At 55.8% G+C, this 27,811-nt stretch overlaps 1 protein-coding gene across 4 annotated transcripts in view; it reads left to right on the top strand.

Moving 5' to 3' along the window:
* The window catches only part of RGS3 (regulator of G protein signaling 3), an 82,405-nt gene that overhangs the window by 42,725 nt on the left and 11,869 nt on the right, over positions 1 to 27,811 (top strand). For all 4 annotated transcript variants that reach the window (XM_051636499.1, XM_051636494.1, XM_051636495.1 and 1 more), the window contains 2 exons: positions 1,821 to 1,861; positions 14,379 to 14,501. In XM_051636499.1, coding sequence (XP_051492459.1) covers positions 1,821 to 1,861; positions 14,379 to 14,501 — 164 coding nt within the window. The remainder of the gene's footprint in view (positions 1 to 1,820; positions 1,862 to 14,378; positions 14,502 to 27,811) is intronic.

Below are 27,811 nucleotides of genomic sequence, written 5' to 3'. Positions count from 1 at the left end.
GGTGAGGTGGGTTTTGTGCTGCTGACCACTTGGGAAGCAGAAGCAGCAGAAGGGGTTGATGGCCTCATGGTGTGCCAGCAGCAGGCTCAGATTCTATTTCCAAACCCTCCCTGAAGGGAACACTGGCTGAGGGACTTGCATGGGAGACTGTGTCTTAGCAAAGGAAAATGCTCCCTGATGGTCCTGCAGGGATTTATGGAAGAGGGTGCTGGGAGAGCTCAAGTGGAGTGTTGTAGAGCACTGAATTCTGGGGCTGAGGTGCAGAGGTGAGACATGGGCTCCCATCCAGGAGTTCAGTGGGTGCTGTCAGGGCTCAGCATTGCTCCTCTTGTGGGAGTGAAGATTTGGAAAAGCAGCACTGGAGCCCTGGGGCCAGGTGGGAGCAGACTAAAGCTTATGAAAACAGTCCAGGGCTCACCAACCAAGAGGTCCACAGCATTGCTCCCAGTGGTGCTGGGCTCCAGCAGCTGCTGTGGCACTGTGTCCTGGTGTCCCTGCAGTGATGTTCCAGCCCTTATCCTGCATTAGAAGTGAAGCTGGGGAGGGACAGGCCTGTGATCCCTCAAAGGGCAGCTGGAAGAGACATCCAGCAAATGGCTCCAGGCCATGAAACTCCTTCATGAGTTTTGCATTGCCCATGGAGTGACTCAGGAGGCATCTCCATGGGTCACAGCTCTTATCTTGAGCTGTTTGAGCTGCTGCCTGTGGCAGAGGAATTGCTTTCCCCTGGGGAACAGGGTGTTGCCAGCACTGTGCTCAGCCTGTTCCCGTCATTATCACAGCTCGGGCTGCTGAAATGAAGCAGAGCTGGTGCTGACACTGCTTTGGCTGTGAGCTCATGGCAGCTCTGATCTCATGGCACAGATAATGTCATTAAAAGGGTTACGAGGCTGCAGCCCAGTGGTGCTTTGTGCTGCCAGGGGCAGAGCTGGTGCCGGGCACGCTGGCCTGAGGGAGCCAGCCAGCTCCAGGAGGTGGGATGTTCTGCTCCAGAGCTGAGGTGACCCTGTCCTGTGGCAGTTTCATGTCCTCGGGACACTGTGTCTCATCAGCAGGGAGCAAAGACCAGGGCAAATCTTCAGGAATGCCTTTTTGTGGGGGACGGGGGACACTAGGCCTGCAGGAACCAGCCTGGTGGAGCAGCTGGAGCACAACCCATCCCCTGGGACAGCTGACAGCAGGACAGCAAGCTGAGCAGATTGAGCAGGATGAGCTCTTCCCCCTGCCCCATGTCACCTGCTTCCCGTGCCCAGGGATTTGGCTCTACCTCCTTTAAGAGGCACCAACCCCAGCCCCTGGGACAGGCAGCACCAGACAGAGCTGCCACCAGCCCTGCCAAGGATTCAGGGCAAGAAGCTGGGAATGGGCAAGGATGTAGGAAAGGAGCTGCTCAGATTGATCCTCCTGCTGCTAGCAAAGTGTCCATGAAAGTAAGATGGGAAAGACCTGACCTGGTGCCCAGGACAGCTGGGTGGGCACTGTGGGGCCCCCACAGCCCCCGGGAAGGGATGGGGCTGCATGTGCCATGGTAGGTTGGGTGGAAGAGCCTGTGTGTCGCCTCTGAATGAAGCAAACCTTTTTCCACAAGGACACACCCCAAGGAGACTCCGTGATAGTGCAGTGAGTCCACCCAAGCTGCCCCGTGGTGCAGCCTGCCCAGATGCAGCATACATCAGCCCCAGATCACAGCCTGGCACCGCAGGGTGACAACAATCAAGAGGCATGCAGCGCTGCCTCGCAGCCAGTTCCTCTGCCTGTGTCCCTGTGTGCAGAAATGCAGTTATAGCTGAATTCTGATCCTGGTTTTTCCCTCTCTCTAGGGTCAGAAGATCGGAAGTTCTGCCTCCTCTACCTGGCAGAGGTGAGTGTTGCTCATTTCCAAATTAACTCTCTCGTGGGAGCTGCACACGTACTAACGACTCTGGTCCCTTCTGCTGGGGCAAGGAGCACTCAGGGCACTCATCTTAACTTCCTTTTTAATTCATTCATTTGCCAAGGTCTGGAAGGGAAGCCTAGTGACTGTAGCCAGAATATACCAGTCAGAAGCTGCTGAAAAGAGCAGCAGCACCAGGGCAGGTTTGCTTTTCCCCTTTCCCCCTGCCCAGCAGGTGGATCTTCCTCCACACATCTCACTCTTGCTTTATCCTGAGATCCTTTCTCTGGGGAACAGATTTCCTTGCTGACGGTTTTGTCTGTATTTTTTAGGCATCTTGCTTTTCTTGCCTTCAAGCAGGTTTGAAGCCCTCAAATCCGAGAAGGCAGCTCAGTCTAAAAGACACCCAGTTGTAGCTCTGAAGTGCTCTGAGCAGATTTGCAGTCACTCAGACACTGGCACCGTTACGTGTGTGTCGTGGAGGAGGCAGCAAAATGGGTCCCTTTGCTGTCTTCCTGGTTTCAAGGCCTTGTATTTTCAGGGCTGGAAGTTTGGAGCTGGGCAAGATCCCCAGGGTGCAGGGGAGCCAGGCAAACTTTGCTCAGCAGCACCGGGGAGTAATGAGCTATTGTGGGAGCTGGATGTGGATGTTTGGAATGAAGTGTTCACCTTGGGCAGCTGGGACCTGGGCCAAAGTAGAACTTGCTGTGTAACCCTGGGCTGATGAGCTCATTCTCACATTTCCATCTTATTCCTTCCTTCTTTTCTCTTTCTCCTCCTGGGATGGTTGGGCAGGAGCTGCCTCCTCATCTGCCCTGTGAGGACAGGCTGGGAGAGCTGGGGCTGTTCAGCTGGAGAGGAGGAGGCTGAGGGGGGATCTCATCAGTGCTGCTCAATATCTACAGGGGGTGTCAGGAGGATGGGGCCAGACTGTTTTCCATAGTGTCCAGTGACAGGACACAGGGCAGTGGGCACAAACTGGAGCACAGGAGGTTCAAGTAACACATAAGGAGAAACTTCTCTTCTGTGAGGGTGACAGAGCCCTGGGACAGGCTGCCCAGAGAGGCTGTGGAGTCTCCTTCTCTGGAGACTTTCCCAACCCACCTGGACGTGTTCCTGTGGGATCTGCTGTAGGTGACCCTGCTCTAGCAGGGGGTTGAACTAGATGATCTTCAGAGGTCCCTTCCAGCCCCAACCACTCTGTGACTCAGGGGTTTTCTGGGTGTGTGTCCCAGTGTAACCTCAGACCTTGGTGTGGTCTCCCAACCTGGCTAATCCCGTGCTGTGACCTGGGGAGGCTGTGGTGGGTGTCAGTGACACCCTGACAGCAGGACAGGGTGCTTCTGCATTTTCTCATACATTTGGAAAAATGCATTTGGAGCCTGACATTTCATTTCAAAGTCGAAGTGACTGAAAGAGAACTGGCCACGTTTCATGAGATTTGGGATGGGAAGACTCATCTTTGTCAGGGTGAAATGAAGTGCTTAACTTTCTTGCTTTGAGACTGGTGGTCTGCACTGAGCTGATGGCTGACATGAGATCTGCAGGTGGGGAGGTGGTTCTCCAGCTGTGGGGTTTGGCTGGGCCTTTCTGCAAGGAAGGGAGAAGGTGGCTTTTCTGTGTCCCACCATAAGTGCACCATCATGGGGAGACACAGCTGGCTTCAAGTTTAGGGGGACAGTGTGCTTCCAGACTGTCCAACATTGAGCAGTTTTGGTTCAAAAGGGGAAGGGGAATGTGCCTGTGAGTCAGCCCAGGCAGGATGGTGTCCTCCTGACTTCCACATGTGAGCTCTTCTGGGAACTAGTGACCTGCCATCCTGAGATGGTGGGCAGGTGGCAAGGAGGTGGGCTGGTGGTCAGAGAGCAGAAACCCCTCACTTTTGCAGTGTGGGGGTGGTGTGGCTCAGTGGACCATCCTTGGTGGAGGGGGACCCCAGGCTAAGGGCTGGCCTTGAGCCCTGGGCTGCTGGTGGGAGCAGTTCAGCATCGTCCTGCAGGGAAGCCAAGAAGAGAGTCACCTGCAGGTCACCCCTCTTTTCTTCTTTGCATTCACTTCTCAGGAGCAAAGCTTCAGATACAGGGTGGGGGGGTGTTATGGTTTGTGGGGGTGTCCCATGGGAGGGAGGGGATGGTTCCCTCCAAAGGGGTTCCTGCAGGCTGGCTGCTCAGAGGCACTGGGGGTGCCTCCCGGGGCTGCTGGCACTGCCACTTCCTGGTGCTCATGTTATTTTTGCAGTGGGAGGGCCAAGGCACAGCTCGTGGAGGTGAAAGCTGGGATCTGGGCCCAGTGAAGTGGTCCTGCTGGGTTGCAGTGGCACCTGGAGCCAGGATGGGGCTCTCTGGGCACCTTTGGACATCTCTGGCAGGGTGCTGGCTCTGCCCCTCTCCTGGCACCCCTGGGGTCCCACCAGTGTGGTGTGGCAGGTCCTGCAGGCAGTGACTCCCATTGTCCACCCCTGCTGCTGCTTGTGGCATCTCAAAGCTTTCCATAAGGATGCAGAAGGGCAGGATGCTTGTGTGGATGTGGCTTTTTTGTCTCCTGTCACCCTGAGGGGTCTCTCCCCATCCCTGCTCTGTGCAGCACGTGCTCCCTCCCTGGGCTGGTGGCAGGAGCCTTTGGCTGGCTCAGCTCTGCTGGCTGCTGCTCTCAGGGGATGGTGATGGGTCTGGGGGGCTTGGGGTCCTTACCTGAGCTCTTCAGACACCTCCTTTGTGCTGCCATGACAGGGGCTGGGAGGCTGGGAGAAGCTCTCATGCTGCTGTTTCTTACCCACACATTTGCAATGAACAGTAACGTGTTTAGTGCTGCTGTGAGTGGAAAAGGAGCCCATGGGGCTGGGCTGACTCCGTGTTTGCTGCAGGAGCAGCTCTTTGCCAAGGCCTCGAGCTGTCATCCCCTGCTCCTCCTCATCTGGAAGGTCTCTGAGCAATGTTCTGACCCAGAAGGTCACATTTTTGCATTCGGATCTGACGTGATCCAAAATAAAAGGATGTTTCCATGTCTGCCAGTTGCTTAATTTATTTTAAACAAGACAGAAAATTCCACACTTCAGGGGAACTGGAGTGTCATAAAAAGCTGCTGCGAGTCATCCTGTCTAATCACATGTAAATAAATCACTCCCAGGAGTTTAAATCCTGTGTGTGATGGTTATTTACAGTCAGTGATCTTTATAGCCCGGGGTAGGTTGCAGCAGAAGGGGTGTTTATTTTGCAGGCTCTTCAATGTGTGAGTTGTAGTGCTTGAGGGTCCCAAGTGCAGGTGGCCCTGGTGGGACACGTGGGCCTACATGGACACGTAGGGAAGGGCTAAATATTGGTTGGTGTTGGAAAGAATGCAGAAAGAGAGGAAGGTTCTTCTCTGAGCTGTCCATTCCTGGTGGTTTTGCTCCTCGTGGTGGTCGTGGGGCAGCTGTAATAGTTCCAGCACATGAGCAAGGCAGGGTTTTGGAAGTGAAGGTGGTGCCTTTGGATCTGAGGAATGCTGGGCATCCCTGGAAGCTTGTCTGTTTTTTTTTGTTTGCCAGCTGCAATGTGAAAAAGTCCTGCCAATGCATGCAAGCCTGGCCTGGCATGTGTTGCATCTCAGTGTTTGAAATCCCAATGAAACAGTTTAAAGTAAGTTGAACAGACCTCACCTGTGAAGGCTTTGGGCTGATTCCCTGTGGATCTGTGTTTCTGCACCCTAGGGAATTCGGAGTGGGGGAGTTTGGCCCATTCCCCCCTGCCCAGGTTGGGCACACACCCCTCCTGTCACCGCCTGTAAAACCTGTCGGGAGAAAAGGTTCAGAGCCTGGTGGGGCTGGGCAGCCTCACAGGGAGCTGGGCTAGAGATGTGAGTGTGATCCAGGGCTGTACTCACACCCCTCCCTGCTCCAGAAACATCCTGCTGATACTGCAGGAACCTGCAGATCAGTGTTTTATTGCAGAGTTAGAAGGTTTTTGATTTGAACCCAACACACTCAGACCGAATTGACTGAAAATCAAATAGCTCGGTGCGTTTCTCATTTAAAAAGCACCAGCAAAATTGATCTTTTCCTCTGGAAGTTTTCACTGGCAGACACCAGATCATCCCTTGGGAAACTGCTCCAACAGAAAAATCTTTCCAGGAGCAACTTGTTGCTCTGCTGTGATGAGCACAGTTACAGACCCGAGCAAATGACTGCTGCAGGTTTGTGCTTGATCTTGTTTTGCCTTGGAGATGCACATTGCAACCTGCACAAGAGATCCTCTAGACAAGGGTCAGAAGTGCCACTGTCTCCCCTTGTCCCCCCACCCTGTGCCCTGCTGTCTGTACAGGGCACAGGGTCCCTGTTTGCATCCTCAAACTGTCCCAGCTGCTGGCAGGGGTTCCCTTTGCACAATGCTCTGAAAACTGTAGTGAGGGGCAATACTGGAGCTTCTTTAAATGTCCTTAACCCCACAGTCTGGAGAAGTCCCACCTTGGTCCATAGGAGAACTGATCTCCCAAAGTGAGATGTGGCATTGCCCATTTCTGTCCTGCAGGAAGGAGCAAGGAGACCTGAGGTTCCCATCTCAACACAGGGAGTCTGAGCACTGGAGAAGCACTTTACTGGTGGTGCAGAGGACTTGAAGGCTCAGGGACACCCTGTGACATGGCAGATATCGTTTGTCTGGGTGGTGGACATGTCATCAGAAGAGTTCACAAGAGTTGTTTTGGGTGCTGCCCTGGCAGATCTAGAGGACACTTGGTTTGGTGACAGGGAAAAGGGCTGGACCAGGGGTCACACCAAACCTGTGCAACCAACTGAACAGCTGAGGTGGATTTGTTTAGTAAAGAGCTTTAAAAGTAATTATTATTGAAAGAGAGATAAAGAGTACAGATGGAGCACAACTAGAGCAGATGTCCTCACAGGCACTAGGTTTGATAGGACACAACACTTGGCCTGAAAACTTAGAAAGGCAGGAAGTTGCTGTGGTACTTCTTAAATAGTTAAAAACTCTGGTCTGCAACTTCAGTGTCATCATCCGTGGGCATCACTGTGCCAGGGGCTTGGGAAGCCTGGCTCCTGCCTGATTGCAAACCATCATCTTGGACATGGTAGAAAAGAGCAAATCCTGCCTGGTAAAGTGTGCACATGACTTGAAAAATTGGGGAAGTAGGAGATGATAAGGAGGAAAGTTCAGCACCAGAGCAGCAGGGGTTAGTTGTGAAGGTGGGTGAAAGCTGGTGATGTGTTTTCATGTGGTCATGGGGAAAAGAGAACTGTACACATGGACCTGTGAGGGTGAGAGGAACTGATAACAGCTTGTTGAGGGAAGGACAATTGGCAACCACAGAATCACAGAATGTTGGGGTTGGAAGGGACCTCTGGAGATCATCAAGTCCAACCCCCCTGCCAGAGCAGGACCAAAACCAGGGCAGGTCACTCAGAAAGGCATCCAGACAGGTCTGGAAAGTCTCCAGAGAAGGAGACTCCACGGCCTCTCTGGGCAGCCTGTCCCAGGGCTCTGTCACCCTCCCAGGAAAGAAGTTCTTCTCATCTTGAGGTGGAACTTCCTGGGCTCCAGTTTGAATCCATTGCCCCTCATCCTGTCCCAGGGCACAAGTGACAAGAGCTTGTCCCTGCCTTCTTGATGCCCTCATGTATTTATAGACATTCATTAGATCCCCCCTCAGGCTTCTCCTCTCCAGACTGAACAGCCCCAGGTCTCTCAGCCTTTCCTCATCAGGCAGGTGTTCCAGCCCCTTCATCATCCTCATAGCCTCCTTTGGACTCTCTCCAGTAGATCCCTGTCCCTCTGGAACTGGGGAGCCCAGAACTGGGCAGCCATGAGCTCCTGCTGCAGAAAGGTGGCATCAGTCATGATAAAAGTTTGAGCTTCAGTCAACTTGCCCATTCCTCTGTTGTCTGACCCCATTGATGGCCAGAAGACTTGTGGTTTGGGCTGAATTTGTTTCCAGCTGAAATGGGATGGTTCTGGCAGGGAACCAAAGCAAAGGACATTGGTTTCCTTTTCCTTCTTCCCTGCATTATGGAGGGTCTGGTGCCCTGGGTTGAGCTCTGCTCTTGTGGTTTCTCTCCATCCTGGTGACTCTGCTCCTTGGTGGGGTTTGAGCCCCCTTTGCAAATGCTTCTTCTATACTTTAGAAGTGCAAGAAAATACCCACAAAATGTGATGACAGAAAGGCCAGTTTAGAGACATGAGCTCAGAAAACCTCAAGGCTGCAAATGAGACACGGAGCCAAGGAGGGTTTTAAGCATAATAAAGAGCAATGATTTAGGAGTCCCTCAGCCTTGCCTGGACACAGAATCCAGAACTCTCTGCTGTGACAGTCACCCTGCAGATGCCAGAGCACTGTAGAGTGGAGATAGAGTGGGTTTAAATTCCTGCTAAGAGAAAATCCAGTGTGAGCTGATATCAGGTGCTGTGTGCAGGGTGGGAGAAGAAGAGGGAGAAGGTGAACATTTGTCTCTGTGCCCTGCTGAAATTGTGTCTCAGTTTCCTCTGATTCGTAACAGGAGAAGGGCTGGTGTCTGTCGGATTTGTGGACTGCTGTTTGTCTGATGGTCTGTTGTCCTGCAGCAAGGTGAAGGATCCCTGGGTGGGGTAGAGGTGGTGGGGTCAGTCGTAGCAAGGACTTCAAGTAGAGGGAACCCAGTGACACTCCTCGCTTCCTGCTCCCAGATTTGTTATGTGAATTTGAAGCACACTGAGAGACCACAAAGGTCTCTCTATCCCTCTGCCTTCCTCCTGCTCCCAGACCTTTTCAGTGTAAGAGAGGAGTCCTCCAGCTGCCCTGCTGGTGTTGCTCAGGAGATGTTGCCAAATGAAAAATCCCTTCCTGCTCTCTGATATTTCCTTTCCTTCCTGCGTGTCTCGGAGGCAGCGGCTCATCTCTGGGATGCTGGAGATGTTCACCAAGCAGGGCTGGGTCCTGCCCTGCTTCACCTGGAGTCATCCAGCTCCAGTGAGAGCTGCACGCTCAGTCTGCCCTGGCTGGGCCCCTCTGCCATGTCACACCTACAGCAACAGCTTCACTCTCCCCTGAGTCTCCATGTTCCTCCATCCCAAGGACGATGGGTCCCAGCTCCGGGGTTTCTCTGCATGTGATGCTGACAAGATGCAGCTGCAGCACCACAGGTGCAGAGGGATAACACCAGACCACGACTGCCCACGTCGTGACAAGGGCTTCTGAAGGATGTTGGGACACGAACCCATGTGCAGATTACCCCAAATGCTGAGGCATTCCTGAATTCCAGCCCTACCCTGCCATCCCCATGGCATGTCCTGAATTTCAGCTGCAACTGACGTGTTCACCTGGTCCAAGGCAGTGCTCTCCTGGCACACACTGGAGCAGAGGATGAGGAGCAGTGGCTGTGGGACTGGTGGCCAGGCTGCTCCTCTCTGAAGACAGATCCCTGGGCTCTGTTTCCTCTGCCAGTGCCCATTTACCTGGGCTAGATGATGTGGAGTGGCACTGGTAGCAGAAGTCCCAGGTTGGCCTAAGCCATGGCTTGGGGTTTGCCCAGGGCAGCTCCTGGGCAGTGGCAACTCCAAGCTTGGGTCTCTCCAAGCAGAGCAGGGACTGCTCGTGTCCCAGATGGAGAAGCAGGTGAACTAGGACACTCTGCTTCCCTGGCTTTGTGAATCTTTACACAGTTCGACCCGAATCTCAGTTTTGAGATGACCTCAACATGTGCTTTTTGGAGCAGAAGTTCTTAATTTTTTGCCCCAGCTTGAATTCCGTGGTTGTGTTTCCCAGATGTTGGCAAAAAGAAGAGCTGATGAGATGCAGTCACAGCACTGGAGAGGTTTGGAAAAGGCCCAGGCAGCAGTGGGTGATTTTGGAGGGGAACTGCAGTTGCCTGGGCTGGCTGCACAGGTTGGATCTCAGTGTCTTCGGGGCAGTGTTTGCAGGGGTGGGTGAGCTCAGTGTTGCTGGGGCTGCTGGGCTCTGAGCTCCTCGCCCGAGAGGAGAAGGTGTTTGCAGAATGGCAGGTGTTGGACCTGTTCTCTGTGCCAGGGGTGTTTGCATGGGGAGCTCCCTGCCTGCCTGGTCCTCAGGGCTTGGGGATTCCCATGAGTGTTGTTACCTGATGAGCCACTTAAGGACAACCTGCTGGCCTGCAAAAAACAGACCAAGCCCTGTGTCCTCGTTGGCTGCTCCAAAGTGGGTGGAAAAGGTTCTTCAGGCTTTTCTTCCTGGACGTGTGGTGTCCTCCAGGCTGTGCTGTGATGTTGTGCTCCTGTGGCATCACTCCTCTGTCTTCTTCCTCCTTAGCAGCAGCATCTCAGTGCAACAGGGTCTGACTGGCCTGGGCTGAGCTGGAGCCACTGGTGTCTGCACCATGAGGTAGCTGGTGCACTTTGATGTCTTGGTGCCTTTCCTGGTCCATGGGTGGATGTAGGACAGTGAAGATCCATTTCCTAAGAGCCAGCCCTTGGTGTCAAAAGGAACGATGGGCACATCTATCCCTCACCTTCATCTGTGGAGCCTTCCTGGCCTGAAAACAAGCCACACAGCAACGAGCCACCCTTCTCTGCAGAGTGCTGTGCCCTGCAAAGGGCAGCTCCACACACATCATTGTCCCTTCAAGCACCATGAGATCCTGGCACATTTGGCCATCTCAGCTTTCAATAGGGCCCCTGCTGCTGCTGCCAAGGTTTGTTTTCTGGGCACCACCAGTGTGCCCAGCAGTCCAAAAACCACAGGAAGAGCCATGGTTCCCCCCCCCCCCCCCCAGCACAGCTTAGCACGGCAGCAAACTGAACTTTCTCATCAGACCCAGCTCCATGGGTCATGAAATACCCAGCCAGCAGTTGTCCACGTTTTGTGCACAGGATATTCCCAGGGCTTGCTGTTTTGCCCGTGGAAGGTTTGCTCTGCAATTTAAAAGCTATTGTAGTCTGGAGCCCGTTTCCGAGGTACTTCCCCTCTGGGATCTCTGCTGGGTTTGGCTACAGACCAAGGCTGTGAATGCTGGAGGCCTGAGCTGAGCTGGGCTGCAGGTCCTGTCCCTGATCCACTCTGCCATGGACCCTGCAGAGGAGAGCAGCCCGGGAAGGGAGCAGAAGCACATCCCTCTTGAGCTGCTCCAGGAGCAACAAGCATGCCCCTGGGGACAGTGTCTGCAGCACGAGCTGGGGGAGGTGGTGGTGGGATGAGAGGAGCCTGGGGCAAGGCTGGTCACCCAGGTCAGGGTGTTGGAGGTGTCAGGCTGAGCCTGGCTCCCTGGTATTGTTACATCTTAGCTTTGCTGGAACTAGATGATCTTTAAGGTCCCTTCCAACCCGAACCGTCCTGTGATGCACAGCCACACTGGTGCACTAGGTGCTGTTATGCTGGGCCCTGCAGAGAGGGGCACATCTGCAGTGGGGGTCTTGGTGCCTCGAGTCCAGGGGCCCTTCCTGCCCTGTGGTGCTGTTCTCCAGGAGCTCCTTGGCTGATTGAGGGGCTGCAGAGCCAAGAGTCCCTCTTGGCTTGGTGTCTGCTGGGGTTACTAGGAGCTCTCAGCCTGGCCAGACCCCTCACCTGTCATCTCCTGGGTGCTGTGGGGCTGGGGCACAGCTTGGAGGAGCATCCACAGGGTTGAGCTTTTTCCTTGGAGCAGAGAGACCTTTTCCTGCTCTAACAGGACCCATTTGGGACTTGTGTTGGCTGGTCTGGGTCCTTCTCTGCCGTGTGTTCTCCTCCTGCTCTCCCACGGGCAGTGCTGGGAGAGGGGTCTTGTGCTGGGGTGGGAGTCCCAGGGCCGGTGCAGGGTCTGGTGCTGACGCTGGGGCTGGGGGCTCCCCAGAGGTTCATGCCAACCACCACACACCACCTTCAATAACATGTTTTGGAGAGGCTGGGGCTGGAGGCAGGCAGAAAGCCACGGGCAGCCACCTCACTTTGTGGCTTTATCTGGTTGCAGACGCCCCCTTTGCACCATCTGCATCCTCCTTTCCCAGCACTGGGAGATTAAACTCTGTTTTCTCTTTGTAGCTGTTGGCAGGGAGCAGGGCAGCCTCCCCCAGTGAAAACAATAGCAGGGAGGCTGGTTCCCAGAGCCAGCCTGGGGAGGGCAGAGGGCCGGGCTCTGGGGACATGTGCCACCCACAGAGCTTGATCCCCTGGGACAGTCAGTCCTTCCCAACTCTGCCCTGCATCTCGCTGGGGTCCTGAGGGACTCTGCAAGGAGGATCCTGTGCTTCCGAGGCAGCTGGGGGTGCTCAGCCCCCAGGGGCTGGGCTGGCTCTTCCCCCAGCGTGGTTTCACGTTGGTTTGGGGAAGAAGATGTTGGCAGAAGGAGAAGTGGAGCTCTTCCCATGGGAAATGTGTGTTGGAGAGGTTAAATAGCACTGTGGGAGAATAAAGTGCTGAGATCTTGCTGCTGTAGCACAGAAATGATAGTAAAATAAGTGCAGAAGGGGTAGTTGTTATTTTGGCTGTTCCTGTTCCCCCTTGCCCACAATGCCCAGGACACATGTCGAGGTGGTGACTTTCTCCTGTGCTCCATCTTCTCTCCTGGCTTTAATATTCCCAGGCTACTGGGGCCAGGGGGTCTTCCCAGCTGGCTGTGGGTCAGCAGGAGGGAGGGCAGCACCTTGCTCTCAGCAGCCCGTGGCTGAGTGTGGTTTTATGCTAAATTCAAAGAGATGGGCTTGGAATTGAATCAGCAAGGAGCTGTGGAGCAAGGGCAGGTGAGCTTGGGTTTGTCACATGCAAGGGGATAGAAGGTGACCTTGGAGCTGCTTTAAGCCTCACTCCGGGGGCATTGCAGCCTTGGTGGGGCTGTGCAGTAGATGCAGCATCAATGTGGGCCCTGGGCTCCTTGCTGCTGCCCTGGTGACTTTGAGACTCGCTCAGTCCTTGCTGTCCTTCCCTTCTGGCCCTGAGTGTGGGGTGGGGAAATGCCAGCCCAGATTCCAGCTGGGCTGACAGGCACCCATCCATTCCCACTTGGGAAGCAGGAGCAATGAGGTCCCTTCCTAGGCACAGCACAGTGGTGCAGCCTGGTGATCTGCTGGTGTGGGACTGGGAGAGACTGGGGTGTCTGTGCTGGGGAAGGGTGCTGTGCTGCTCCAGGGGATGCTTGGAGCATCCCTGCAGCTCAGGGTCTGGGGAGGGGGAGAGACCCACGACCTCCTGTCCCAGAATCACAAACCCCTATTTCATTTTGATAGTGCTCAGTAAGCCTGAGTGTGCATTTTAAAACCTAAGCAGGCATTTTTAAGCCCATTTCTGCTTTGGGAAGAGATGTGGTGATGTCCAAGATGTAAGAAAGATCTGATTATCTCCTTCCTGGAAGTCTCCTTGGAAGGGCAAAGGACTGAGCTATAGAGACCTCTTATCCTGGAGGTGACGTGGCAGGTTGAGTTATTTGCTGCTTTAGCACGGATTTTGGATTAAATGTGGATGAATTAGCATCCAAGGAAAACAGTGTTTTAAATGGTGTGACTGAAAAGCATTTCCCCTTGTGCTTGTGTTGTGTCTCTGGAGTCACGAAGCTGCAAGCTCCTTACTTCTCTCTGACCTTTCTGGGAAAAACAGGCTGTTGGAGACCTGCCCTCCTGGAAGTAAATCCTAGGGGGAAATGAAAAGGCCTTTTTTGTGCTCTGCAGTGGAAGACTTTTTTCTTTCTTTGTGATTCTGTCCTGAAGTTCTGTTTTGATTTTTTATTTTCATGTCTGGCCACAGGAGATGATGCAACCATGGGCATTTCTGGACCATTTTTAAAGCATAACCTGCAAAGTCCCAGTAGGAAGCAAGTGTCATTAATTCTTAATTTTTAGTGCAAGTGATGAGCAGTTAAAAGAGCTGGGAGACACTTGCTGAGAGAACTTGCTCAGAAGGTTTCTTAAATGAGTGGGATTTGGCCTGAAGAAAACCTATCCAAGAAGAACAGGTTCCTATCAAAAAGGATGCATGCAGGGAAGGGGTTAGGGCATGAGGAGGGGTGGGCTCACCTGGGATGAATTCCTGTTTCTCTTAATTCCTTCCTCACTGCATGTTGCTGACAGTGTGTGACCAGAGCTGGAGCATCACCCTGTAACTGGTGTGTGCTGGGTGTGAGGAGCAGGACGGGAGAGCTGGTCTGGAGCTTCTCCAGAGCTCTGCCTTCCCTCAGCCCCACCCAGCCTGAGGATGTTTGCTTCCATCAGCTCACACTACGGTGCCTCACTACTGTTTGCATACAGCAAAGAGCCATCTCCACCTGCTAGATGAGCTTCACAGACACGGCTCCACTCTGGTGGCACAGGGTGCAGAGTGCCTGGTGCTCTGCCCGTGCCCCACCACGCTGTTCCCCCTCGTTAAAGCAGAAGCCAGCAGCTCTGCAAGGCAACAGATTCCCACCCCTTGCTTGGGAGGAAATGCTGCTGGGAAGCTGATTTCTCATCTGCTTTGCTTTCTCCTGCCCTGAGCACAGGACCCTGGTGCGGGCGTTACGCTCACGTTCGTTGGATCCAGTGTGTTGAGAGCAAGTAGTTTGCAAACAAAGCCAGGGCCTGCGACACAGCTAATGACCTGCTCTCTGCCTGTGTTTCCTTTACGTCAGAAGTCGGAGTGCTTATTAAGTTTGGAGGCTTACTCCCAGGAGCAGAAGAAGAGGATCTGCTGGTGTCTGGCTGAGAACATCACCAAGCAGCAACATCCGGCGTCGGCTCCGACGGAGAACAAGGTAAGGGACCCGCGCGGTGGCTCTGCCTGGGGCAGGGGCTTTGCCCCAGTGGTGCTCCTGCCAGGCAAGCTGCTCCAAAGGCTGGTTTTTTTTGGCAGGTGAGGAGCAAGTTTGCATACAGGCAGTGCTGTGTCTGCAGCTTCCTGCCCTGCTCGGGGAAGCAGTTATTGCATTTCCACCCGGGAGCGGAGCCGGCTGCTCCGGATGCCTCCCGGCATCTGTATTTGGACAGCTGAGGCCAGGCAACCTGGTGTCCAGCCTTCCCCAGAGCTTGGCTCCAGGGCGGGACTGAAACTGGAGGAAAAGGTTCAGGCCATGATCTCTGGGTCCTGATGGAGAGGCTGAGGTCATGGGAGCAGTGGTGCAGAGGTTGTCCCTCGCTGTGCACTCAGATGGGCTCAAGCGTTTGATCTGGGCCCTGCAGGTGGCCTCAAAGCACAGAAAGGTCATTTGATGGGTGCTGGTTTTCATACCTAACAAGGCAGCAGCAGCACTTTTCCCACACTGAAAAGCTTCAACCTGGCCCCAGAGCATTGTCTGAGCAGCTCCAGCAAGAGGAATGTGTATGTGGAGCAGGTTTGGAGCTCTGTGTGGATGTGGTTAACACCTCCAGTCTGCCTGGCTTCAGGGCTGGGGCTGCCACCACGGGCTTGTTTGGGACAGTGAAAGTCTGGGCTGGGGTCAAAGATGATAGACCAGATGATCCTGGAAGTCCCTTCCATCCTCACATTCTATGATATTGTGCCCTGCAGTTGGGTTTGGACCACGGGTGGGTGACCCGCTGCTCTGGGACAAGAGAATCACCCTGTGCTGAGCATGCAAAGAGCTTTAAGCAAGGCATGGGAGGATCTCAGGGGTAAAACCACCCAAGTCCCTCCCCTTGGCTGGTGTGGGGTGGTGGAGCAGGTCCTACCCCTCCTCCAGGTGTGGATATACTTTGGTGCAGGGTCTGGTCTGGCTTGGATGACTCTCTCCCACCATATGGGTGGGCAGGGGCAGGAGCAGGGGTAGGGGCAGGGGGAGGAGAAAGGGTAGGGGCAGGGGCAGGAGCAGGAGCAAGGGTAGGGGCAGGGGCAGGAGCAGGAGCAAGGGTAGGCAGCTGCACTGCTGCCCAGGTCTGGAGCAGAGCAACGTGGCTTTGGCTCTGCAGTGTCCCAAACTGGGTCAGCACAAACATCTCCACAGGAGACAAAGCCTCCAGATTCTTCTTCCTGCACGTTTTGGATGTTACTAAAATAGCAACACCACACAAAGCCTGAGAAACAACATACCAACCAAACTTCCAGATGCGCAATTAGCCCAGGGCAGCTAATGCAACGGGGGGACAAGGCTCTGCCATGTCTCTGGTGTTCCTGCCATGTATCTCCCTGGCCTGGGCAGGGGGCCCAGGGGGCTTGGCAGGGGGGGTCCATGCCATGGGGTCTTGCTGTGGGGGGCTTGGCATGGCTCTGCTCTCAGCTGGGTGCCATCCAGCCACGGGCAGGGGGATCCTACAGGGACCCGTTCAAATCTGAGCATCTCAAATAGATCCTAAAAGGGGGGATCTTGGCAGCTCTTCATCACAACATGTACTCTGGGACTGTTTGGGTTTTTGGGTGGTAGTGCTGTTGGCCCTTCCCACCCCTGTGTCCGTGGCAGGGTGTGGGATTACCCCCTGACTTTTGGCTCTCCACTACACCTACAAGCCCTGTTGTTGCTCAGAACAAAGCCCTGAAGAGTGTCTGCTCCCTGGGGTATTGAACTGACCTGGCTACTGGACAGGAGAAAGAATCCTCTTGGAAGACAGCACAAACCTTTCTAAGGCTTTTCTGCACCTCAGTGGGCAGGAGACAGCTCCGTTTGTGCAGGGGAGAGTGACTGTGTGCTCTCCAAGGTTGTGACAAGGGGGTTTTGGCTGGGGTTGCCAAAGCTGCTGGAAATCCCCTGCTTCAGCAGCTGGGCTGGACGAGATCATCTCCAGAGGTTCCTTCCAACTCTGACAATTCTGTGATTCTGTGAAATCCCACTGGTGGGATATGGGGTTGGGAGGGAGAAAGGGAGTGTGAGAGCACCTGGGGGGCACTTCACTGAGTTCATAGCAATGTTTCCCTTCCCAGCAAGGTATAAATTGCCCAGGCTGCAATTTTCAAGCAAGCCTGATCCTGAACTACAAGAGGAAGGGTGGGGAAGGAGGAGCAGCCCTGTGTGAGGCTGCAGCTCTCAAGAGGGCAGGCAAGGATGCTGGGAGGGCTGGGATGCTGGTGGGAGCCTGGCACAGCTGCACTGGGGGCTGAGTGACCAATTGGCACCACGGCTGGTTTGTTGGGGCAGATTTCCCCTGGGACATGGGGCACTGGGAGGAGGGAGCTGGGAGAGTCAGTCGCTTCTTGCAAGGGAGAAGTGATCCATTAGCTTAGGTTAGTGCTCACAAGTCATTTGATACTGGGGCTATTTAAAGAAACAGGACAGTGTCTGTGCTCTGTGAACAGGCAAATTAAGCTGAAAAAATCAGTCTCTGGATGGCTGATTTCTGCTCTGAACAGGAATCTGATTGGCAAAGCTTTCCAAATGGGCAAGAGGCTCCAACTGGGCAAGAGGCAGCTCATCCCTCTGGAGCCCAGCCCAGGGGACGTGGGCTTTGCCCTGTGATGGGAGCAAAGGGCCAGTGTGGCCCTGGTGCCAGGCAGGGATGTGCCATGTGCCAGCTGTGCCCTGGAGAAAGGGGACACTGTCTGAGCAGAGAGCAGCTCCTCAGCAGCCTCTGTGGCTGCTGTGCCAGCTTGTGAGCTGGGAACCACCCTCCCTCTGGCATGTTAGCACTGCTGCTGGTGCCCTCTCTGAGTCCTTCCCAGAATGGATGGCTGTGATGGGACAGAGGATCCCCAGTGGGATGGGCACAACTGGAAAGGAGGGGCTGGACTGGCTGAACTGATGGAGGAAAATTGTGTGGTGTCAACTTCTTGGAGCTGTGGGAAATCAGGAAAATTTTGGGCTTTGGGGTGGCACCTCTTGTTTTTCAAGGCTCCCTGAGCCATGCTGTAGGAGCAGGAAGGTCCTTCTGGCTCAGGGACATGGCTTTCCAGAGCTGTCACCTCCAGGAACATCTCCTGGGAGGATGGTGTCAAGCCTGGAGGATGCACTGTGCTGGGTGGGGTTTGTGTTGGCACTGCTGCTACTTTTGGAGCAGCTGGTTTTAGAGGAAAGAGACACAAGCATATGGTGTGTGTAGCATCCACTGCTGGGGCTGTAGGAAGAGGAATCAGTGAGGGATACAGATGTGGGTCCAGCTGTGCTCCCAGTGGGCTTTTCCTGCCACAGTCAGTGCAGGAAGAGCTCTGGGGATACCCTTGGCTGTCAGTGGGGTCCAGCTCTCCAGCCTGCTGTCCAGGAGACACGGTGGCACTGAGGCTCTGGTGGCTTCTCTGCTGCCCCTGTAAGACTTGGCTGAAGTTCTCTGGGCGATGAACCCGTCCTGCTGGTGGCAGCAGGTCACAGGAGTTGTCCTGGGGTGGCTGCTCCTTGCCCTTGGCTGTGAGGAGCAAGGATCTGTAAAACACATCACCAGGGTGACCCGGCTTGGCGATAAATGTCCCCAAGCAGGGAGGAGGTGGGCTGGGGCTGGGAGGAACCACAGTGGCAGCAATGAGATTATGGCAAGAGCAGCTTTCTAAATTAATCGAGTTACAGAGGCTGCTTCCCTGGGCCCAGGAACGACCTTCTGTGCAGAGCTCAGGGCTTTTTTTAACCTCTCACCCTCCACTGGTCCCGTTCCCAGCCCAGCCCTGCACCCAGTTGCACCAGCAGGAGGGAAGGGATGGCAAACTGCAGAGCAGGGCTGAGGTGCCAGGGGCTGGAGCAGCTCCAGCTGCTTTTGCTGCCAGGGCAAAAATGAGTGGCACGACAACCCTGTGCATAACGAACCTGCTACCACCGTCCCCTTCTCACTGCTTGTTTCTTTGTGTCTTCCACACTCAGAACGGCTGATTGCTCTTCCTCCTGACTCCGTGACCTGAGATAACCTCGGAGAGGATGGCTGGCTGTGTCTGAAAGATGTAGATTATCCCTAAGCTAAATAATTACGGACACTCTGGTGTGGACTTTGGGCCGTGGGAGTCCAGGACGGGCACTCTGCTGGTTTCCCGTGGGAGGTGGTGGATCCTCAGCACTTTTCCAAGCCTGGCCACCAGTGTCTGTCCCGGGGCTGCTGATGGTGTGAGCAGGCGTGGACTGATCCTGCGCCCGGACTGATTCGGGTGCTGGGAATGAGCTGCCTGGGGGGGCGGGACTGGCCGGCCCCTTCCTGGCCATTCCTGGGGTCAGGAAGGGCAGGGCTGTTTCTCTCACTATTTACAACGTGCTTGACAAGTGCAAGTAAATGTTCTGTCAACAAGAGCAAACAGTGTGTGATGGAGGGCTGATTGAAGCCAGGGCTGGTGCTGGGAGGGCTCTGCTGTGACCGAGCTGCAGCCTGGGGAAGGGGCAGCCTGGATGACCCTTCTGCTCTCCCCTGCCTTGTCCTCACCCTGGCCTGGCCCCAGCACCCACCCTGCTCTGCACCCACATCCTTCCACGATCGTGCTCCCCAGTACCTGCCTGCCTTCCCCAGCATCCTTTCTCTTTACCCTGGGGCATTTCCCAGTTGGGTGGGGGCTGTGTACTGCCCTGGGGTGGCTGGGACAAGCACTGGGGTGGCTGTGACAAGCACTGGGGTTGGGGACAACTGGGGTCATCCACTGTCTCTCTGAGCCAGTGTCCAGGGGGTGTTTCGCTCGGTGGGAGTGTCGTCGAGTGTGATCAGCTGTTTGATGGGAAGGAGGGGAGGAATTTGCACCTTCTCAGTTTGTTTTTGGCCCAAAGTCCTTTCATTTTGGGCTGGGAACCTGCTGCCCTGTCTGTGCCAGCTCTGCTCCAGAGGGTCCCGCTCACCTGCTGCTGTGGGACAGACTGGGCAGGACATGGTCAAGGGTGCAGGAAGCCTGGAGCTTCACCAGAGGTTGCTTTTTTTTCTGGGATGCCAGTCTGGCAGGCTGGGCAGGGCTAAGCACATCACAACAGCACCCAGAGGGCCAGCCTGGCCCTGGACACCCACCCTCCCAGCACCTTGCTCCTGATTTTGGGGTGCTCAGATGGAGAAGAAGACCTGGAGGTTTATTCTGACCCAACAAGGGTTAAAGCATCAACTGGCAGAGCTTACAAGCCAGCTTACAAAAGGAAAGCAAATAAGTGTGTTATTCCACATCAGTGAGCACAGCCCAGCTCTGGGCTCTGGCCTTGGGCTGGAAAAAGCTCATTACTGAGGAGAGCCAGAGGTTGCTTCCATAAGGCCAGGGATTTGGGAGGCTGTGGGAGCAGAGATCCTGTGCCCCAGTGAGCCAGGCTCCTGGTGAGTTCCCTCCACTCAAATCTCTGGAGGAAACTGTCCCTGACAGAGGTCCCAGTGCCATCAGAGTGAATGAGACTCATGAATCCACATTGGTGACCTCCATACATGGTGGCATGCGGACCCTCCTGTCAGCACTGCTGGGCCAAGAGAAGGACCATGTGTTGACTTGAATTCAGGGGTTCATGATGTAGCAGTAGGTGTGAAGCCAACTGCAGACATGAAAGAAGCAGATGTGGCTTGAGCTGTCCCAGGTTGATCCATCCTGAGCCATGTTCCTGCTGGGTTTGTAGCCCTCTTGCTCAGGAACAAGCCCCAAATGCAGCCAGGGCAGCAAAGGCTGCTGGAGCAGGGGGGAGGTTTTTACAGCTCCTTTCAGGCTTCCAAGCACATCTCAAATGTCCCTTCCTGCTGCCATGCAGCAGCCTGGCCGTTCACTCCCTGCAGTGCAGGTCAGCCTGATGGGGTCCTGGGGCTGATCTTTCACCTCGCCAGTCCTCATCACTTGGCTTTCAGTCCTAAGCACAGGCACACAGCACAGAGGCTGGGGATGCTGGGATTCACCTGGGCTGGCTGGGATGCTGGGATTCACCTGGCTGTTCTTGTGGGGCTGGCTGGGATGCTGGGATTCACCTGGCTGTTCCTGTGGGGCTGGCTGGGATGCTAGGATTCACCTGGGATGCTGGGATTCACCTGGCTGTTCCTGTGGGGCTGGCTGGGATGCTAGGATTCACCTGGGATGCTGGGATTCACCTGGCTGTTCCTGTGGGGCTGGCTGGGATGCTGGGATTCACCTGGGCTGGCTGGGATGCTGGGTTGGAGCACCGGATGTTTTAACATCTCCGCTGCATCGAGCCCCGGCTCCGTTCAGCTCGGTTTCCAGCCCCTGCCGGCTCCTGGTGCTGGCCGGGAGGGTCCTGGGGCTGCCAGCCCGGGAGCAGCCGCTCGCTCAGCCCCGGGGCCGCTGGCTCCCGGGAGCAGCAGGGCCCGGGAGCCGCGTCCCCGCTTCCCCCTCCTGCGCTGACCCGCAGCCCTTGGGCGCGCCGGGCTCTCCCCGGACACCGGCTCCTGTTCCCCCGCGCTGGGCGATGTTCCCGGGGCCACATCCAGCGGCCGGGATCATCCTTCCCAGCGCGGGGAGGGCTCGGGGCTGCAGGGGCCGCTCCGGTGACTCCCGAGGGGCTGGGAAGAGCAGCGGGCGGCGCCGGCGGCGCGGGGGGGCCGAGCCGGCTGAGATCACTGGCACGGGGGGGCAGGGGCTCCGACTAAGTGGTTCAAGCCAAGGCTGCTGTGATTTAATGAAGCTGCTGGGAGTGCTTTTCATGGGGCTGCCTGTGAAGGGAGGAATGCAGCCTGTGCCGGGTGGGGCTGTGCCCAGACGAGCCCTCCGGGAGCTGCCTGTGCTGGTGGGGCTGGGGGCGGGGGGGGCTGGCAGCCCCTGGTGGGGCAGCCCCTGGTGGGGCAGGCGCTGAAGCCGAGTTCAAGTAACTCCTTGCAAAAGTTACTCGAACCCTGACATCTTTGGTTCCAAATTCCAGGGGACTTTGGGTGGTGATGCCTGGAGTGACGTTGGTGTGGGTGGCCTGGCTGCATCCTGCCCCCCCCACGGGGGTCCCCTGGCCCTCTGAATGACCCTTCCTGATGGGGTGGCAGGGCAAGGCTGGACAGAGCGGTGGCAGGAGGGCTGCCTTTGGCTTTGGAGCCACCAGTGTGGGTTTTGGTACTGCTTGGGATTCCTCCGTGGAGTGTGTGGCTCTGGCCATGGCCCTGCTGGTGCCATTCACAGCTGCTCTGCCAGGTCCTCTTCTCTCAGAGCTTGTTTCCTTACCGTGATCTGTGCTGGCAGCACCAAAGGCTTCCACTGCTGACCTCATGGTCCTGTTGTAAGTGATGCTGGGATGAGATCTTCAGAAAGGCTCTGCAGTGGCTGAAAATGTCAGCTCAGGCTCCTGCTGTCGCCTCCTCATGCACAGGGTACAATGCTCTGCCCCTGCAGAGAGGTTTCCCCCCCTGACCAGCACCTTGTTTCCCTCAGCAGGGAAAGGACACTGAAGGCTGGGGGCTCAGAGCCAACAAGATTCATTCCTTCCTCCCCCTTTTCCACTCACTGGCTTTTTAACTGCCAGGGATATTTATGACCTGGACATCATCTCACTGGCCTTCAGCACCAGGTCCCACCACACTCTTCCTGTGGAGCTAGGCTGCCCAGGCTGAGGAGGATTGTAGGAGATAGCTGGTGCTCAGCTTGGGCAAACTGGGGCTGCACCCCCCAAAGGATGGGCAGTGGGGTGGGTTTGGGTGCTGGCTGGGTTTGCTCCTGGCTGAGAGGGGCCAGGGCCCCTGGGCTGGGGATGCTCGGGGTCTCAGATCAGTTGGGCCCTCCTCTGTGGTGACATTCCTGGACTGTGCATGTGCCCATGTCCCACAGCCCTGCAGCCAGCCAGGTGGCATCACAGAGGGATCTGGCACAAAACCCACCGGGCGCAGCCTCCTTGGCCAGTGCAGGCAGGAGAGGTGCTGACCACAGCTTCTGGGTGGCCTTGCCATGTCACTGCTGCTGGTGGTGCCATCGTGTCCCTGAGCTCAGCTCCGTGCCCACTGGCTGCAAGTGAGGGAGTTTTCATGTTGTCCGTACAGCTGCAAAGCTGTGCCTGCCTGCAAGGAGGAGGAGGCAGCAGGTTTCTCCTGCTCCCTCTCAGGAGCATCCTTGAGCTTGCTGGGGGCAGGGGGACACGGGTGTACCCAGTCTGAGCTGGGGGAGAGCCGAGCACAGCATGAAGGGTGGCTATGGTGCAGATGACCACTGGCAAACAACTGTGGCACTGGCTGTGCCCACACCCCACCGTGTTTGCTCCACAGCCATCAGGGCACCTCCCCTGGCTTGGTGAACAAAGCGGGAATACCGGGAGGAGACACAAGGCAGCCGGGTTCCTGGCCCAGTGTGTGTGGGGGTGTCACGGGAAGGCCCTGGCGGGAGGGGGGAAGGGGTGGGTGGTTGTGCATGGGCTGTCCCCCAGATAGTGACCCTACACCTCCTGTGTGTTTTTCTCCCTGTCCCTGCCCGTTTGGGCAGAGCTGCTCCTAGGGGATTGCAGTGCAGAGGGCAAAGTGCTGCAGAGCATCTCCCACCTCAGGGCTGTCCCTTTGCCGCAGGAGGGAGTTTGGGGATAATAACCCAGCTGTGAACCCGCCACGGAGGTTTTAGCAGGAAGCACCAGAATTGGTGTTGCTCGGGGGTAGGACAGGGCAGGAGAAGGGGAGCCTGCGAGTGTGGGTGTCAGGGTGATCCATGGCTCTTCCTCAGGGCAGCGTGATCGTCTACATCCATCAGCAGGTACCAGTGCCTCCAGGGATTGCTGGTGGAGCCGTAAATAGCACGAGGGGCACGAGGGAGTGGTGTCTGGGAGAGGCTGGGGCGGCTCCAGCTGCTGCTCGACACGGACATTCAGTAACTGCAGCGGCAGAGCCGAGCGCTGCACCAGCATCTGCCGAACCGCGGCTGCGGGACGTGCGGGGCCGGGGCTGTCGGAGGGAGATCCGCTCGCTCAGCCCCTGCCGCGGGGATGCAGCTGAGAGCCCGGGTTTGGTAGGTTTTGCTTTCCGAGGTGGCGGCCCGGGGGTTGTGCCCGTGGCGGGGCAGGATGCGGGGCAGGATGCGGGGCAGGATGCGGGGCAGGATGCGGGGCAGGATGCGGCGCGGGCCGGGGAAGCAGCGCGGAGCCGTCGGGAGCACCGATGTCCTGCTGGATCAAAGGCAGCAGGTCCCTGCTGTCTCCTGGGAAACCTGTGGCTTCCTTGCCTGCCGGGCGGGGCTTGAAGGGTTGGTACCGAGCAGCATCGGGGGGAACGAAGGGTGTTTGGAGCCACGGGGACTTTTGGAGGATCAAACCGGGGCAGGAGCGGCACCGCGGGGCTTCCTGCTCCGGGGCTCTGCAGCCTCCTGGGTACCCTCCCTACCCCTTCGGATACTGGCGCTGGGGACGAGCCAGCAAATTCAGCCCTTGCCACGGAAATCAGAGCTGTGTGTGTGCTCGTAGCCTCGGTGGGGATGGAGGCGCTGGGGGCAGGTTGGGGTCCGGAGCTGGAACGGCGGGGATGGTGGCAGGTCGGGGTGGTGGCAGCAGCAAGTCCCTGTGATCTCCAGCTGCTTGGCTTGGGGAGGGTTTGTCCCGGCTGTTTGCTGACACCTTCAGCAGGTATTTGCACTGGCAGTGGGTTGGGCCCTGGCTCCTGCTCAGCACTGTCTGCAGGGACAGAGACGCAGCATCGGGGCTGGGCGATCGGCGCTCAGGGCCCGCTTGCAGAGCAGTCCATTAGGGAGGACAGTAACGAGGTAATGGGATTAGTGCAGGCTGCTGCCATGGGGTCAGTTCCTCCTGCAGAGGAGGACTTCTCCATCCCAGGCTCCGAGACCTTTCCATCCCAGGGATTTTTGGGTGGTGCCTGTGCTTTGGGTGCTCACATCACCCCCATCACGAGCACACGTCCTGCCCTGCCCCTCCTGGGTCCTGCTCTTTGGGTTTATGCATCTGTGCTTGCTTTTGCTGCTACAGTAATTGCTCTGTATCAATTATTAATTGGTTCAGTAATGAAGCAGGGAGTGGGTAGGACACCCTGCTGTGCAACAAGCTCTGGCTCTGGCTGGCCCTACAGGGCCACCACGGAGGGCAAGGAGAGGATCTGCCCAGCGAATCTCCTGGTGAGCACTTTCAAAATAACTCCCATGAGCATTTTATCAACTTTGGATAGTTCTGCTTTGCATTTCTGGCTTAGTTTTCTTCCTTTTAGCCCTGTGCTGTGTATTAGATGCTGCTTCCTGCAGCCATGTGCTTACTTGGGTCTTAATGGTCACTTTTTACATCTCAAGGTGCTCATCATCAACAGTCTGTGTTGTTTCAGAGGGCCAGGTAGAACCTTCTCTTCTGATAGATCTGGGCACAATTTGTCCCATGTTAAAAACCTGAAATTGTATATTTTTTTCCATTTTTGGGAAAAACCTGCTTTGGCAATGTTGGTGTTTCCCTGGGTGATGGAGGTGCTGTTTTCCTCACATCCCATCTGCCAGGGGTGTTACCTGTGCACAGGGAACTCACTGCTGGCAGCAAAGCTGGCTGTGTTCTCTCCAAAATCTCCCTGGGGAGGGGCTTAGTCTCATTCTCATGGGATTAAATGCTTTTGGGGCAGGAGAGGCAGCTTTGAGCAAAGGCAGATTTAAGGAGCAGGCTGCCCAGGGCAGTGGTGGAGTCCCCATCCCTGAAGGGATTTCAAAGCCATGTAGATGTGGTGCTGAGGGACATGGGTTAGAGATGGCCTTGGCAGTGCTGGGGGAATGGTTGGATTTGATGATCTTAAAGGTCTTTTCCAATTAAAAGTATTCTGTGATTCTAAGGTGAGCAGGAGCCAGAGAGGTTCCTCCATGGGATGCAGGGAGGATGGGGCTGCCATGGTCTGGGAATGGTCCATGAGAGCAGCTCTTCCAGCAGTGTCTCATGATGTCTCTAAACCCCTCCTGAGGTGAGAGCACAGTGAGAGCAGTGAGTCCTTTGCCCCCCTGCTCAATGTCCTACAGTCTGATACCTGCAGGGACTTTACTGCTTTTCCTAATCCTTGGTTTTGGCTGAGGAGAAAATCTCTCTTACTGCAACAGAAAGAACATAAAATCGTTTTGGTTGGAAAAGACCTTAAAGATCATCAAGTCCAACTGTTAACCCAGCACTGCCCACCCCCTGTGCGTTGCAAAACCTGAGCACCCATGTCAGGAGCCAGAAAGGCTGAATTCAGTTTCCTGGTGTCCAGGCTTTGCTTGAGCTGCAGCAGCTCCATGAGTGCCAGGAGCAGAGGTTTTGAAACAAGAAGCTGGAGAACCTCAAAAAAACCCAACCCTGACCTCCCAGGGCTGGGGATTGAAGGGAAAGCCACACACCATGGCACTTCTGGCAGCAGCAGGGGGAGGCCAGTGCAGGCTCAGCTCACAGCTCTGCTGTCTCTGGGGCTGGTGTTTTCCCAGCTGGAAGCCCCAGCCATGGGCCACCAGAAAGAGCTCATTATTTAAAGAAGTGCTGGAGAAGTTGAGGCCACGCTGACAAACCCACACCTGTTGGTTGGAATTTGCTCTGCTGGCATCAGAGCAGCAGTGACCAGAAGAAACCCAGCCACATTCCAGACAGAGGAGCAGCGGGTTTGCAGGGCATCTGCCCCTTGTGGTTTCAAGAAAACTTTTGAGTCAGTGAGAGATGCTCAAAGGCAGAGGGGGTCCAGGCAGTGGGTTGCAGGTGCAGAAGTTGAGGATGCTGGAACAGGCAGGGCAGTGTTTGGCTTTTTTGGGGTGTGTTGTGGCTTGTTTAACGGGGAGATGGGCATGAGGAACTCTGTTGCTGCTGCAGACCAATCAGACCACTCTTTCTCCTTCCCTAAAATTACCCCTGACAGCTGCCTGGGGGCTTGGAGGCAGCTCGCTCTTCTGCTTTCTCTTCCCTTTCTTGGGACATTCTGCCTTGGCCACTTAGTCTGAGATAGAAACTGGGACAGTGAAGTGTAAGGTCCTCCATGGTGGATGTAGTAAAGCTCCAAGGCCTTTCTGGTTCAGGACAGGGAGACGCAGGTGTTGAGAATGGGAAAACCAACATATTGAGGACAGGAAAGACACAGATATTGCAGGTGCTGAGAACAGGGAAGCCCACATATTGAGGATAGAGACACCCAGGTGTTGAGGGCAAGGAGACTTGGATGTTGAAAGCCATGAGACCAGTGTGTTGGGGATGAGGAGATCCAGATGTTGGCCACTGGCTCCTGAGCTGTTTTTGCTGGCCAAGGGAGAGGAGCCCAGTGAGACCATGGCATGTTTTGGATGAGTCCTTGTGGTGGAAGGACAGATGTCCCCTGCAGCGCCCTGCTCAGCCAGCAGCAGCACTGCCTCCACCTGTCACCTCCTCCAGCAGCCCCTTGGCCATGATGATGGTGAGAAGGAAACCTGGTCACATCTCTGTCCTCACTGGCCCAAATCAGCTTTGCACAGCAAGGTGGTTCTTGGCTCCGTGCTGGTGAGGTCCGTGGTGGCTCCAGCCACCAGCAGGCTTGTTGGCTGTCCCTGGTGGCATTGCTGCCCTGTCTGTCCCCACCATCAGGTGACACTGAGCAGAGCTCAGACCCTTTCTGGGAGGACAGGATTTCACAGCCCCACCCGAGATGGAAACCTCACCCAGCAGAGAGGCTCCTGCTCAGATCCTCCGTGCCACTGAAGAGCAGCAGGCTCCGATTGAATTAGTGTGTGGATTTAATTTAATCCCCAAATGTCTCTCATTTTAAAGGAGCCTGTTCATTTCCTTCTAGGGCCTTATCTGATGCAGGCAACCAGCAATATTAAGCAGAAGGACTGGACAGATAGGGAGCTGCTGGGGCGGGGGGGGGGGGGGGGGGGGGGGGGGTGGGGAGGGGAGGTTGCAGGGAATGGTTTGAGGGCTGTGTGGGTTTTTCCTCTAATTATTTCATGAAATAATGATGACAGTGATTGCAATACAAATAAACAGCATCATTAAAACACACACTGGTGCAAACAGCATCCCTGCACAGCAAGGCTGGAAACCTTCCCCTTTTGCAAGAGCTTGCCATGGGGGGAGAGAAGCAGCCCCAAGGATGGGGTACACTGAGCCTTTGCTTTGTGCTTCCCCCCGGTCCAGCTGTTTGGGGGCTGAGGCAGATGGTGCTGGTGGGGCTGAGGACAGAGACTCTGGATTTTAGTCTTCAGGCTGTCTGGGCAGTTCAGGTGATGGTGCTGAGTCGCTGCCAGTGCCGTGTCGGGCTGGCAGGGGACAGGGTGGGTTCTCCCTGTCCCCACAGGTGTAAGGGGGTCCTTTGCGATGGTAAACCAGGACTGGGCACTGGCAGAGCTGGGTGAGCTGCCCTGGAGGCAGGTGGCCACGGTGCTGAGCCCAACCATGTTTTTGGAGATCTG

The sequence above is a fragment of the Apus apus genome, chromosome 19 (genome assembly GCF_020740795.1).
Source record: "Apus apus isolate bApuApu2 chromosome 19, bApuApu2.pri.cur, whole genome shotgun sequence".
Taxonomy (NCBI): domain Eukaryota; kingdom Metazoa; phylum Chordata; class Aves; order Apodiformes; family Apodidae; genus Apus; species Apus apus.
Note: the sequence above shows the minus strand (reverse complement) of the source record. Positions and strands in the feature narration are given on the sequence as shown.